General features: G+C 33.2%; 1 protein-coding gene and 1 pseudogene across 1 annotated transcript in view; one reads left to right on the top strand and one right to left on the bottom strand.

Moving 5' to 3' along the window:
• The first annotated feature begins 1171 nt into the window (after window positions 1-1171).
• Window positions 1172-9687, top strand: LOC117122202 (annotated as a pseudogene).
• Window positions 8911-15076, bottom strand: part of LOC117122200 (jouberin-like) — a gene marked incomplete in the record, with an annotated part of 23721 nt that continues 17555 nt past the window's right edge. The window contains 5 exon segments of the mRNA XM_033267706.1: window positions 8911-12610; window positions 12986-13068; window positions 13547-13749; window positions 14091-14319; window positions 14526-14587. Of these exon segments, the coding sequence (XP_033123597.1) occupies window positions 12319-12610; window positions 12986-13068; window positions 13547-13749; window positions 14091-14319; window positions 14526-14587 (869 nt within the window).

Below are 15076 nucleotides of genomic sequence, written 5' to 3'. Positions count from 1 at the left end.
ATTCGTTAGCCCATGGCAGACAGTGCATGAACTGTAAACTTGCACATTCCTATAAAACATCTTTCGTCTTATGCGATCCTAAAGCGCACAGTGTTGATCTCTGTTTTAAATGCAAATCTAACGAAAAAAGAGCAGATACCGTACATAGTAATACAAGGCAAAGCAGAAAAGTAAAATTCACAACATAAAATAAATACCAATAAGATTAAAATTCGGCTCATATACACAAGAGAGAGCAGTTGGCTAATATAAGTGTTGATGAACGTCACTCTAAATATACGTGTTTAGTTAGTAGGAATTCTAGTTACTTCGAAATGTTTTAAGTTTATAATTTAATCAATTTATGAGGACAGTACATCTCACAAGCTAACACTTACCTTTTCATTTTGTATGAGATCTGTTCAGGTATCCGGTCACGAATAACATGCAAGTTGTGCCACACTCGCTATGCACACTTATCAACCAATAATTTGGCGTCATCCTAGTGACGTGGCTCTGGATACCACTGCTGTTGACGTGTTTTATGGCACTCAGAGCGATACTAGTATTTAGGCCCTATTTGTAAAGAATGTGCGTCGAAGAAAAACAAACGAAATTAATAATAATAATAAAAAATATACCATTCTTCCTCCCCTCTTACTGCCTTGAAAATGCAACATTAATACACTTCATCCTCCTCGATCCGAAGTTGTGAGTTCTTTCCAATAGGCCTACATCTTCTTAATATTATGCATGAGGTTCCCGGGAGGAGAAATCTGCGAGTGTGAAAAAAAAATTCCCCAACCTGATTTGAACCCGGGACCTACTATGCTTTTTATGCAGACGCCTTAATCAGCTTGGCCATTGAGGATCAGTAGGAAATTCACATCCGATTAAAGCAACTCTTTCTAACACACTTTTGAACGTGCATAGGCCTACTATTTGGACAGCACTAGTCCTCGGCGCAACAGAGATAATTTTTGGTACGCCCTCTTCCCGGCCCTCTTCTTATATAAATACAGTATATCAAGGAATCAAGTCATATTTATTGCATATATATTACTGTATTGGTATTATACTGAGTTATAATCAAATAACGCAAGGCAAGACCATCCATAATCTGGTAAGACCCCCTAGATTGGTAATCATTATTGACGTGGCTCGGAGAGGGACCCACCGCTGACGTGTTTTATGACACAAAAGCACAGGCTGTGTTTCTAAACGATATTGATTGATTCTATCTGCCAAAAGTTCCCTAGCCAACAGACGCTCTCTGTGTGGCGCTGTGATGATGAGAAGATCGTTGATATACTGACTACTTTAGTCTTCCTCTGCTAGCCTATCCATGTAAGTATAGACTGTTTCAGGCTATGCTGTTTATTATGAATACAGTATATATTATATATATATATATAGAAATTAATGTTTATGATCGATGTGCCTCTATTTAGGCTAGGGTAAGTAGTCCCTAGTCTGCATACTACACTAGGCCCTAGTACTAGTAGGCCTAGGGCCTACTACTACTCTAGTCTCTAGCCTGGCCTAATAATAATATGGCCTACCTAGTAGGCCTAGTCCTATTAATGTAACTTAGTAGGCTAGGCTGGCCTACTTAATTTAATGGCTAGGCCTAACTAGCCAAGAGAGAGAGAGAGACCTACCTAGGCCTAGCCTAATCAACACTTGTATTTGTTAAAGGAGGCATGCCGTTCCTGCAGTCTATCTTGCCATCATAGTATCAAGTTGATTGGCTAGGGACTCTAGGCTATAAAGTTATAATTAAGTCACCATGTCACGTGTATTTATTATATTTTTTGAACCAATAATTTTATTTACATTTCATATTTTCAGAATTTGCATTGCAATGTTTTTTTGGTACGGATAATCAGTGACGAAGATGGGAAAGTTAACTGTTGACCTAATTGCTAAAGCATCGAGCAATGCAAGGAAGAAAAGAGATGAGTCCCTCAACCACTATCTAAAACGTTTAACTCATCTTTATTTTGCTGAAAAGAAAATTGATGGCATTGTTAGTAAATTTTCTGAAATTAAAACAATGCCATACAAAAGATAGAAAATCTTAGCATGCTGACTAAGTTGTCGAAGTTGTAAGTATCCCAATTTGATTTACTAATGAATTTGGCAAGAGACACTCTATTAATATTTAAATAATGATACTTCTTCTGCCCTAATTCAGGCCTTAAACTTTCAGTTTGCTTTGATCTTTTTAACAAGTAAAATATTTTGTTATATAGTAATTCTAAAATAAATATTTTCTACAGATATCTAGGTGGAAACTATATAACAGTATTAGAAGGTCTTGATAAACTTGACCAATTACGGGAGCTGCATATAGAAAACCAACAGTTACCCCCTGGAGAAAGGCTATTGTTTGACCCCAGGTCACTAGCAACATTATCGGTAAGCATTTGCTTAATTCTGTTCTTTCTTTCAAAGGTACAAGGACATGCATAGCTATGTATGGTTTATTGGCGAGAATGCACTGAGTTTATTCCATTCATTTTTAAAAGATTTTTAATCTTTGAATTTATAATATTTCTTGTTGTCTTTGTTTTATGTCCATATTCGGAATAAAAATAAAAAAAGATAAAGATTTTCTTTAAAATATTTGTAAATTTTCTGATTTTATGTTTTAAGCATCCCTTTAAGTAATCTTGTAATTCTCGGTGAAAAAATCATTAAGAAATTCAACTACTAAAGGGCATTATAAGGGTGCACTACATGAAGGTGCTTTCCCACTATGTTGGAAAAAGGCTAATGTATGTCCTGTTTATAAGGGGGGTAGAAAAAATAAAGTTTCAAATTATCGTCCCATTTCACTTTTACCAACCATATCAAAAATATTTGAACGTCTAATTCATAATTCCATTTCAAACCACGTTTCACCTGTTCTTTCTAGGGCCCAACACGGTTTTACCCCCCACCGTTCCTGTTCTATGAATATCACAACTCTTTTAAGTACTGCATATAAAGCCATTGAATGCCACTCCCAGTGTGACGTAATATATACCGATTTTGCTAAAGCGTTCGACAAGGTCAATCACGAATTACTTATTTACAAACTTACAAAATTTGGTATATCTGGTAATTTGTTAAAGCTCCTTGTCAGTTATCTTAGTGAGCGTGAGCAACGGGTAATTTTGGAAGGAGCTTTTTCCACCTGGCTCCCCGTTAAATCTGGAGTTCCACAAGGAACCATCTTAGGCCCTCTACTTTTTAACCTATTCATAAACGATCTCCCGTTAAATCTAAGCTCACAATGCTTAATGTATGCCGATGACTTGAAGCTCATTCGACAAATCAACACTCTTGGAGATTCCCATCAGTTACAGAAAGATCTTGATGGTTTCTGTAAGTGGTGTGAAACTTGGGGTATGGTTATTAGTGAAAAAAAATGTAAAATTTTAAACATTAGCATTAAAAAAACTAATATTATATTCCCATACAGTATAAACAACCATGCACTCGATAATGTCGAATTTCACAAAGATCTGGGTGTTGTTCTTGATAATAAATTGAATTTTAATCGCCATATCAAATACATTAGTAGTAAAGGTAATAGAATGTTGGGCCTCGTTAAACGTAATTGCTGGAAATTAAGGAAACCTAAAACGTTGATTTGTCTTTATACGTCTTTGGTTAGGCCTCAATTAGAAAATGGTACTATTATGTTTAATGGATTATGTAAAAGTCAAGCTCAAAAATTAGAAATTGTGCAACAGAGATTTTTGAAATTTGTTTGTAAATCGTGTAATGTCAATCGTAATACTATTAACTTACCCAGCTTAAGTCAACGTAGGAGTTACTTGGACTGTATATTTCTTTTTAAATGCATGAAGGGATTATTTGGTCCTCATCTTCTTTCTTTATTTGGTTTTTCTGTTAAAAGTAAACGTTCTCGTCAAGCCTCGGTCAACTTATTCCATATTCCATTTTCCCGAACCAATATTTTTAAAAACGGATTTATTTGTAGATTATCTAGAATTTTTAACTCACTTATACTGTTAGATCCGACAATTGATATGTTTTTTAATAGTTTTTAAGTATAAAATTAAGAAATGTCTTGTATAAGTGTTCTTGATGTTTTCCGTACGGTGTTTATTGTGTTTTATGTATTCCATTCTGTAAGTGGCGGGCTCCCCGCTGTCGAATGTGAATTAAAATAAAATAAAATAAAATAAAATAAAATAAAATAAAATAAAAATATAGGATTGTGCAGCAAACAATAAAAAAAAAGAATGCTGGTTAAGAGAGGTAAGAAATTGTAGGCCCTTGGGCTGTAAAACATCATTGACATTTTTAACCATGTGAGTACATAAATAAAAAAGATCTTTACAGTAGTTGTAATTTTATAAAACAAATAGTGACTGTTTACAGTGGAATGGAACATTCCACCTTTCACCTTATATGAATAGTTTAATTTAGTGCACTCATAAATATTCATTAGTTGTGTATGTCCTGTATATTGTAAATAAAGAACTGGTATTAAAAGTAGGTCATATAGGCTTAAATCATGTCATATGCAAAGTATAAACGTAAATTATGAATAATATCTTCTACTCTTTACATTACATATCAATTTCAGTATTGAATGGAATGTGGTACATAAGTCTTATCAAATAGCTTTGTACTGAATTTGGTTGTGAGGTGAAATCCTACATTTCTAGGAATTTAACCCAGGCCTTGGTGATGAGAATAAATTTAACAAGCAAACTAACTGTAAACAGTTGCTCAACTCCAAACTGCTGCTTACATTTTTCCCAATTGTAAATTTTTGTATTACTTCCTTTCTTTGTTCATGAACCTTTTAACCTAATAATACATACCTTGTTGCTTAGTAACGGGTAAACAGGTTACAATTTTCCTAAAATAACACATAAAGCATTTTCAGCACCAGCGAACAATAAAAAAACAATGAATAATAAACAACCAGTAAAAGTACCAGAAATTCAGACTTGTAGGAAGCAAATGTTGCTTTTTAAATATGACATTTTCGGGGACTTTGAAAAAAATATTGAATTTAACACTTAAACTATAAGTTACAAAGAAAAATGTGGTTAAATGTAGGCCCTTTAAACTACCTCTATCTGCAGGTTATCTCAGAGATAGCAGTGCTATAGAAATTGCCATTTATTAATTATATTTAAGTGAATGTGAAAATATGAAAAGTAACTAAAAAGAACACGGAGCTACTAGCACTACAGGACTTATTAGGGCATGTAGCATTTTAGTATACTCTAAAGGGAGTTTTGTCTATAATAATACTTAACTTACAATAATTATTATATATATGTATAATTATTGTGTAATAACTATTACTATTATTGTATAAAAGATTTATGTTCATCAGTGTAAATCTGATTTATACATGTGATGCAAAGGCAAGCCAAACCAGTCACTGGTCGCAAAAATCGATTTTTAATTATTAATACAGGGTTAAAGAGTAAAATGAGAGCTACAAAATGGTAAAAAAATCTTTTAAATCCGACATTTCCTTATGAAGTTACAATAATTTAACATAGAGTTGTTTATGGTACAGTATTTGAGAAATCAGCCTTCAAAGTTTATGATTTCGGGCATTTCTCTTCCAAAGATTACCAACAAATCATTAAAAATTGTTGTTTTAACATTAAAAATTGGGAAAATAACAGCATAGCATGATGTATAGGTATATAAATGTTAGTTTAGTGCAATAAAATAGATTTTAAAAATTTTGACATTTCGGCATGTTTTGGCCATTATCTCTGAACACGATTTGCGACGAGTGACTGGTTTGGCTTGTCTTTGCCACATTTTTGTTTTTATGATATTTATATATTTATTTTACTTTCAGTTATGTTTACAAGTTTTAAATGTTTCTGGCAATAATCTTGAGGAGATCAGTGAATTGCGTTGTCTTCAACATATTGCCCAGTTCATGGCAAATGATAATCTCCTAAGGGACTTCAAGGCTCTTGCTAACGTAATCGGATCCTGGAGGAATTTGTGGCGGCTGGAGCTAAGCGGGAATCCGTTATCGCATCGTGCCAAGTATAGAGATAAAATCATCGTTCTAAATGAAAACTTAGGTAGAGTTCATAATACTAATTTTGTTTATATAGTTAGAATAATAAAAATGTACCCAGTGGGGGGGGGGGGGGGGGGGGGCGGGACAGCCAACTGGCCCAAAATTTTTCAAAATAAAAAACAAACAGAGAAAAGAAGAAAATTAAATTTAAATTTTAGTCTAAGAGTGCCATTTTCAGCCATCTAGAGGTGCCATAATGATAGTGGGGCTGATGGGGTACAGACCCCCTATCTGGGCAAGTCCTTTTCTTGTTTATTTATTTCTTGCAATTCATGTTTAATATTCATTCAGACCGTTTTTCTGGTGAGTAGAGTTTCTCTCTGACTTGTGGTACAACATTATTTAAAACACACATTAAATGCTTGATCAGATACATTATCTGAGTCAGTATAAAGACAGTCCAATAGCTATGTTGCTATGCCAAACTAATTAATTATGCATATTTTATTAATAATTATCATGATAGAAATGAAATTTGTAAAGAGTGGTTAGGTACAAATTGTTATGCAAATTAATCTCAACCAAATATTCTAAAAGGAATATGAGAGTAGGCTTCCAATAAATTTAAAGAGCCACGTGGTACATTGCCATGCATAATTATTAATTATGTATACACTATTGATAATAATAAATAAAGTACCTGTGATAGAAAAACATTTAAATAAGTAATTAGTAGGAAGTACAAAGTGTGCACAATATTTCTTGATATTAGTCTGTTTTTAGTATCCTCGGGTTAGTATGTATAAGTTAAATATTACAAACCTTTTGTTTATAGTACATAGAAACAAGTGCAAACAAGTGCTCAATTAAAAAGCATTACCAAAAATAAACATTAGAATTATTGTTCTACTTCAAACAAATATGTTGTTTAAAATTATTATGTTTAATAATATATTTTACATTATAATTTTTGTTATTGTAAATTAGCTGTGTTGGATGGGAAAGAGATAAGTGGGACAGAGAAGAGTTTCCTAGTAAAATGGAAAGAAGCCAAAGACACTAAGAGGAGGATGCTTAGGGAGGCAAGCTCAATTATTGGATCAGCTAACTACAGTAGTTTAACACAAAATGGTAATTTAGAGAGAATATTTATATAAATGACAATGAAATCTATCAACAAATAGTAGTAAGAACCCAAGACCTTTATAAGGCTTGATAAAATTTCTAAAACTAAATAAAATAGTTGTTTCCTGTCCATGTCATGTTTCAGGCTATAGCACCCGAGATCTTCCACCATTGCAAGGAGCTCCAAATCGGATGAACCAAGGCGGCCTGAATCAAGTATACGTCATGCCTGGTATGATTAGCCACAAGAAGGAGTTTGAGGCTGTATTGGCGAAGTCTGCTAGCCTTCCTAACTCAGCAGCTAAGCTACGGCAGGCTCCAGTCCCACCATTAGCACTAACAAGGAAAAGTCATAGTGATTTAGAATACAAAACAAGGTATGTAATTATTATTGAATATAGATATGAATTATGTACAGTGTGACTCCCCTTTCTCAAAGGTGGGGCCTTAAATGGGTTGTAACCTTTTCCAGCATAGCTGGCACCTCCTTGGGTTGTTGGGGTCCAATGTGAATTTAGATATTGGCATGCAGAATTACAAACATAAAAATAGGTCTATTTAATCTGGCTATGTGATTTTTGTTGTTCAATATTTCATTTAAGACTAATAAATCTAAATTAATCGTAGTAAGCCATAATCATCACTGCCAGTGTAAATGTGCATCCAGAGCAGAACAATATAAACAGAATATTTGTTTTGTTTTCTAAAATTTGTTTCCAAACTTATCTGCATAAAGAGCCAACACCAATATATTAGCTAAGTTATGTTAATATGTGGCAAAGACAAGCCAAACCAGTCACTCATCACAAATCAGAGATAATAATAATAATAATTCCATACTTCTATAGCGCATTCTGCAAAAAAGCTTCAATGCGCTTTACAAAAAGAAAAGATAACAAGCAGTAAATAATTTTGACTTAAACTACTTGAACTTAAAGTACTTAAACTAAAATAATGGCCAAAACATGCTGGAATGTCAACTTTTTCAAAATCTATTTTATTAGACTAAACTAACCTTTTCATATTTATACATCATGCTATGTGGTTATTTTTCTCATTTTCAATGTTAAAACAAAATTTTAATGATTTGGTGATGGTTTTGCCCGAGAAATGCCTAAAATCGTCAACTTTGAAGGCTGATTTCTCAAATATTGTTCTTTAAACATCTGTATGTTTAAACTCCTGTAACTTCATAACGAAATGTCCAGATATAAATGATTCTTTTACCATTTTATAGCTCTTATTTTACTGTTTAACCCTCTTAAAAAAACTAAAAATAGATTTTTGCGAGGAGTGACTTGTTTGGCTTGTCTTTGCCACATATTGTCATATTATTGTGACTGTAACAAAGGAAAAAGTAGTTGCAGCTTTTGTAATATAATGTATTCATTCTTCATAATGATTGTTTTGGAAATTATTGCTTTTCAGAAGAATAGCAATGCAACCAAGACAAAACAGAATACCAGATAACTCACCTATCAGCATGCCACATGGACATATAACACTGCCCTCATGAGTTCAGACCTTGAAAGTTCAAATGGGAAAAGTGCTGAAATATTCTGTCATTGATTCTGGATCAGCTGAAGGCTTATTTAGCGGACAGTCACTTGTCTTTTTTTTTTTTTAAATATTGGCGTACATATATTGCATCTCAAAATAATAATTATCTATACAATTTGTTTCATCTAGTTCAATGTTAATCATTCCTTCAACATATTCCATACTTGCGACATCAAAGGCTGGGGAGCAGTGCCACAAGTGTTTTCTTTTTTTAAAAAAATGTTTATATCTTGAGAGATAATTATTTGATGTATGGTACTTTAAACGATCAAATAAGCGCCTTTCTTGAATAAGCCCTTAATTGAATTAAAAGTAAATCACAATGTGCCTATGTTCTCTGTTATCAAGGCACCAACCAACCAATCGCTCACAAATGTAGCAACAAGTCAGATTACTGTAATTCGTAGCAAGGTCCACTCCCAAATAAATGCTGCACCGAAGCCTCCAAAAATTGCTGTGGCTGTGGCTCTTTATTGGGTTTACTAAAATTCAATAAACATTCTAATCATGTGACTATGTATACAGTAACTTAAAAATATTTGTTTGAATTTATATGATGCAAAACTTAAATTCAATTTGATAAATTTAAGTCTATTTAATAAAACTACACATTATACATTTCTTAGAATGAAATTTTGTTTAAATATTTGTAGCAGTTGATATTTTATTTATCTTTTTTGTTATATTGTAATTTTATGCAGTGCAATAATTATGCATCACTTATAAATGTTTAAACACTTCACAAGAAACGATAATACATTTTAAAATCTTGCATGCCTTCCAAATTTCTTCTTCTGTATTTCTATTTTAATACGTTGTATTTGAACTTGTATTCCAGATATTATATTCCTCTTATATTTTTAGAAAGTTAAGTTGAATATACAATTTTATTTGAATTGTAAACTGAAAATTAGTAATTATAACTGGTTTCTTATAGGGCTTACTGATATTGCTTCTGTTTACTGTCGAAAGATTTAAATATGAAATAAAAAATATTTAATTCAATGTAGAATCTATTCTCAATAACTTGGGGGGAGGGGCTGCAACCATAAGCTCTGGGCTTTCAATTGAGAGGTTGTGACCAATAGTGGTCACAATCCCTATGTTTTTGGGCAACACACTTGTCTAGTGCTGAGTTATATGCATTACTAAGTATAGACCCCAGAGAGGGGGTTGCACACACTTTATATTGTAATTGATTCTGTATAAAATGATGAGCTGAAAAAGTGCCTTAGATATGCACTATTATATATATATATCATATGATTATGATGAAAAATATTAGTTGCACAAGTTCCTTTGACAACCTTTCCTGTAGGCAGATGCACCAATACATTATTATTATGCTAAAAATGTATGTCTCATATTTAGGTGTTTGCGCTAGATATGTTGAGGGGAGGTAGGGTTTACATGTAAAGTAGTCTATGGAATTGAGTATATAATTTAAACAATGCAGTCACATAATGTACATAAGAGCTGTTAGTATTACGATTAAAAGTTGTAGTTATTTGCAGTAAGTTGTATTCACACACATTGTGAACTGTTTAGTTATTTTCAAAGCCTTGAATATTTTGCAAAATTATGTATTGTTATTTAGAAATATTCAGAACAATTAAATTTAATGAATTTGTTGTTTTTGGAATAAAACTGTTGGATTCATATTTCCATAAAACTTTTTCATTTGATTTGTATCATTTTATTTAATCAAGAAAAATCATATGCTGTACATTTTCCAGAGTTTATATAATGATGGTCACTCACTGAGCCCGACGGTCGTCGACCGACTCAATTCTACGGAAAGGAGCGTGCCAAGAATCGTTTTTAATGACGATCCGTTCAGACTCCAACCGACAATCAGCAGACAGCGTCGTCTAGCGCTCACATGGATGGATTTGTCATATGACGCAGTGGGTGGCCGGCTTAATTCTCATAATAAACTTGCAGGAAACGGCAGAAAAAACCATGTATTAATAATGTTATGATTTATAACTTACAACATTCATACACAAAACTGGTATAAACATATTCAAAACATGGCAAAAATAGGCATTAATCTCAGTCTTCTTGTGATAAAAGTAACTTTTACAAAAAGGTAAAATTTAAGAGTCAAAAAAGGATAACCAGTTGGCTTTTGAGACTTTAAAAAAAAAGCACACTTATAAAATTTGCAGGACAAGAAACATTGCAAAGTTACCCTTTGCAAAGGTAAGCTATGAAAAATGTGGACTAATTTTTAATGAACTTGGTAAATAGTAGTGGAAGGTGTTAGATACTACAAACAAAAAAAATTATAAAGATGAGGGTCACATGGCCTATTGGAACTTCTCATAGCAAACAAATATCTGGGTTCAAATGATGCAAGACATCATGATTTCTTCTCATGATTTCCATTTCCTAATGTTACTTATCTTAAAAAACTTTGCCCTCAAATTAATTACATTGCATTAGTAGGGCATACATACAACAAATTTATAATATTAAGGCCAAACAATTTTTTCCAAACTGAAAATCAATGTTGGTACAGTACATCTGGAATTTTTCCACCACCTTTTTAGGTTTGGGTCACAATTCTAGGGTTCACACTCACTCACCTCATGCATTTTGGCTTGTAAAATGGTAACCACCTACATGGTATCAAATTAAATAAAGCTTGAAGGGTTTTTTTCCAAATGAATATTTCAGGCTGCACATAGTGTAATTGTAGAAGTAACTGAACCTTAATCTAAGCCAACAAATAAATTTGCTGGTGAATGCAAATTAAGTTGAATGGATAAATATTTTAGCTGCTTTCAAAATATCTAGACTTTTATAGGATATTCTCACTGTACACATACATACATACATACATTACATACAATTGCTTCTACTTCTGACATTAGTATCAGAGAGTAGTATAAATACAATATATTTTAAACATCAAGGTGCAATTTAGTGTCAAGGTAATTTAAAGGTAAGAATAATTGCAATTTTCACTTAGAATTTGAGGTAAGACAAAAATTATTTGCATATTTAAAATTAATGAATGTTAAAGTAACTTTGCCAAATTAGCATATTTAACAATTAAATATGTTTTTGAGACTCTGGAACATGAGAGCTTGAAATCAAGGTTTTTGATATTCTTTCATCCAGACTGCATTGACACCAATATCAAGACAATTACATAAGTTCAGTAGCTCATTAGAAAGGTTTCTATAAATTACTACATACATTTCATATAATACAATATGCACAAGTAAGTATAAAATTTATATAAGCAATCAAATTTATATAAGGAATCAAATTATAAGGAATGTACATACAATTGTAAAAAGTGAAAACTTCTATAGTCATTTTAAAAAATTTTTTTCAATGTAGCACCATTTAAAAATGTTTATAGAATACATAAACTGTAGTCTTGTGTGTATGTGTTAATTTACAAAATACTACGCTATGCTTTGCTACCAAAAGATCACATGTTACCAAGGGCAGATCACATGTTACCAAGGGCAGATCACATGTTACCAAGGGCAGATCACATGTTACCAAGGGCAGAAAACAACACTGATCAAGGTGGACTGTGTGGCTCCTGAAGTGAGACTCGTTTACGTTTCCTTGTCAAAACTAATATCAGCCCAACACCTACACCACTATATGTCTCTTTCCTCATGGTTTTTCCTTGGTTTCCTTTTTGTTCCACTCTCTGGCATTCTATCACCTTTATCAGTTCGCGAATGACGTCTAGGGCTGGCCTCATATGATGCTCCCTCACTTCCGGCCTCTGCAAGCCTTCGTCGGCTAGTAGATCCATTCCGCTTTGATTTTCCTTGTGGAGGGAGTTGATTCGGTGACATTTCTGAACCGCTATCTGCAGCTATTAATGTGCGCATTTTGGCACGGGATGGATCTGTATATTGCTTTTTCTTCCGCCTTCTTTGACGACTATACAGTACATAATTTAGAAAAAAAAATATAATCATATTGAGTAAAATGTTTTCACTCAGTCATTAAATGCAGCATGAGGCATGCCACAATATTGATTCAAATTAAAGTGCCATCACATATACAAATTAAATATTGTAAAAGTACAAATTTTAATTGGTTAAACAAAATATTAGACCATATATCTGACCCAAGGGGTTGGGGATCCACTGTTATTACCATAAGTACAGTATTAATATTTTTAGTATGAATTTTTAAAATGAGCAATTTTTGAGATTGGGTATCATGTAACAAAACAATATGGAAGTAAGGTGAGCATAGTTGACACCATTAATATCTCTCTTTATAATTAATGTATTCAGATTTTGGTAATACCTCGTTCCTGGTGTATCTTGTTCACTATCTTCAGTTCCAGAAATGAAATTTAACTCACCATCTTTACTCTCAATAGCTATTACCTAAAATAAAGCGTTCACTCACTTTGTTAATACCGTATAGTTAAGTTGCAGCTAGAAATATTTAGCCATAAAATGATTTCTGAGAGAGATTTCTCAGGCAGAGACCATCACCAAATCGTGAAAAAATGTTGTTTTAATATTGAAAATAATAATAAAACTTGATGTATAGATATATATAATGGTTAATCTAGTGCAGTAAAATAGATATCAACAATTTTGAGATTCTAAAATGTTTTGGCCATTACCTCTGAAACATGATTTGGGAGGAGTGACTAATTTGGCTGGTCTACGATCCATATAGTAACTTAATGGACACATACACTGCACTTTCAAAGACAACAGATTCAATCATTGTATTGCAGAGATCAAACAGAGATCAAACAGCACATTGATAGATGGGTTCCAGTATGCCTTCAGCATTTACTGAGCTGCAGTCTTATTCACTATTTGTTACTGCATAATATACAACTGTACATACCTTCTTGTCTCTGCCTTTCCTCCTGGATGGCGTTGCCCCATCCACCTCGTCTTCTGCGACATCCGCAGATAGTTTTCTTCTGCTTTTTGTTTTTTTACTGTGCGGTGTTGAGCGCAAAGGTTTTTCATTAAGTACCGCATCTATATCATCACTAATTGGTGATAACGGTTGTGCTTTTTCTCCATTTTCTGGTGGCCATAACACTGAAAATAACAAAGTACAAGTTAAAATATGACAAAAGTTTGTAGAGAGTTTGGTTAAATAATTATGATTTTTTTGTTTCCAAAAAAACTTGGTAGCCATCCAGTGGTGGGTCTAGGATATACAAATGGGGAAGGTGTCAGGCTGATAGGGTGTCTGACAATTTTCCTCAAAGGCCAATGGGGTCTAGGGGGCAATTAAGCTCTAGTATCTGAATCTCAATTCCAAAGTTCTTTTAGCAGTTCTTTGGAAAATGCTAAGAGCACCAACTAAACGCCAGTGGAACAGAAATTAAGTTAAAAATTATGATGTTGTTTAATGTACTTGAAACTAGAGTAAATACCTTGCTCCATGACATAATTAGCAGGAAAGTAGCCCTGCATCCCATCAGGCATTTCACCCATCCACCAGTTAGCATTATCTTCGTGTAGGACTTTGATAACACTTCCCTGGGAAAATGTCAGCTCATCTGACCTCTGGGCTGTGTAGTCATACATCGCTACTACCAAATGAAGCTTTGCAGGCTTGGTTTGGCTCGACACAAACTTGAAACTGGCTGAACCAGACTGGGCCTACAAAATGAATGAATGATCAAAAGTTTGGTGTGTATATTTTTATCAAAACTAGAATTGGATTCTATTTGGTATAGTAATGCAATACTTAATGTTGGTTGGCAGTAATAGTAGCATGTATTGATCATTGCAAAGGGTGTAACCTCATATAGACCTGCTTTGTGCCACTGTGTTGCTAAGTGGGCATGCTTCTGTGGGACACTTACCGGTTGAAGGGATATACTAGGGATGCTCATCTTCTTCACATACGACTGCTGTTGGATAAGTGCTAAAAAATCAAATACATCATATTAATGATAACAAACACAAGAAAGTATAAATTGGATGATGGGTTGTTGTCCATCTGAAATGTCTTCAATTAAATCTTTTGTGTTATTTCTAAGATGTCTGGTGTTGTTATCAACTTGCGTCCTTTTGATTCAATTATCAAGGATTTCAGTTCAAGGAATTTACCTGTTTTCCGTCTATTTGTATACACAAAACCAAATTGGATAACAATTTTCTTCAAAAGTGTAAATTTATTATTACATTTTATTCAGAAATGTCGATTATGGGCTTGAAGTCAATACACCATGAGCAATCCCTCGGAATGGATACCGGCACTCTTCAAATTCTCGATTTTATTTTTATTATCATTATTGATATTGAACCTATATTAAATCACTATATCTATTTAGGCATAGAAGAATAAATTATTATTTACATGCAGTAGACAATTATGCAGTAATAATGTCATCACATAAATAAGGTAATGCTG

This window comes from Anneissia japonica, unplaced genomic scaffold, assembly GCF_011630105.1.
Source record: "Anneissia japonica isolate Jap-2015-1 unplaced genomic scaffold, ASM1163010v1 scaffold287708_len1499824_cov190, whole genome shotgun sequence".
Lineage (NCBI taxonomy): Eukaryota > Metazoa > Echinodermata > Crinoidea > Comatulida > Comatulidae > Anneissia > Anneissia japonica.
The sequence above is the reverse complement of the archived record's forward strand: the minus strand, read 5'-3'. Positions and strand labels throughout refer to the sequence as shown.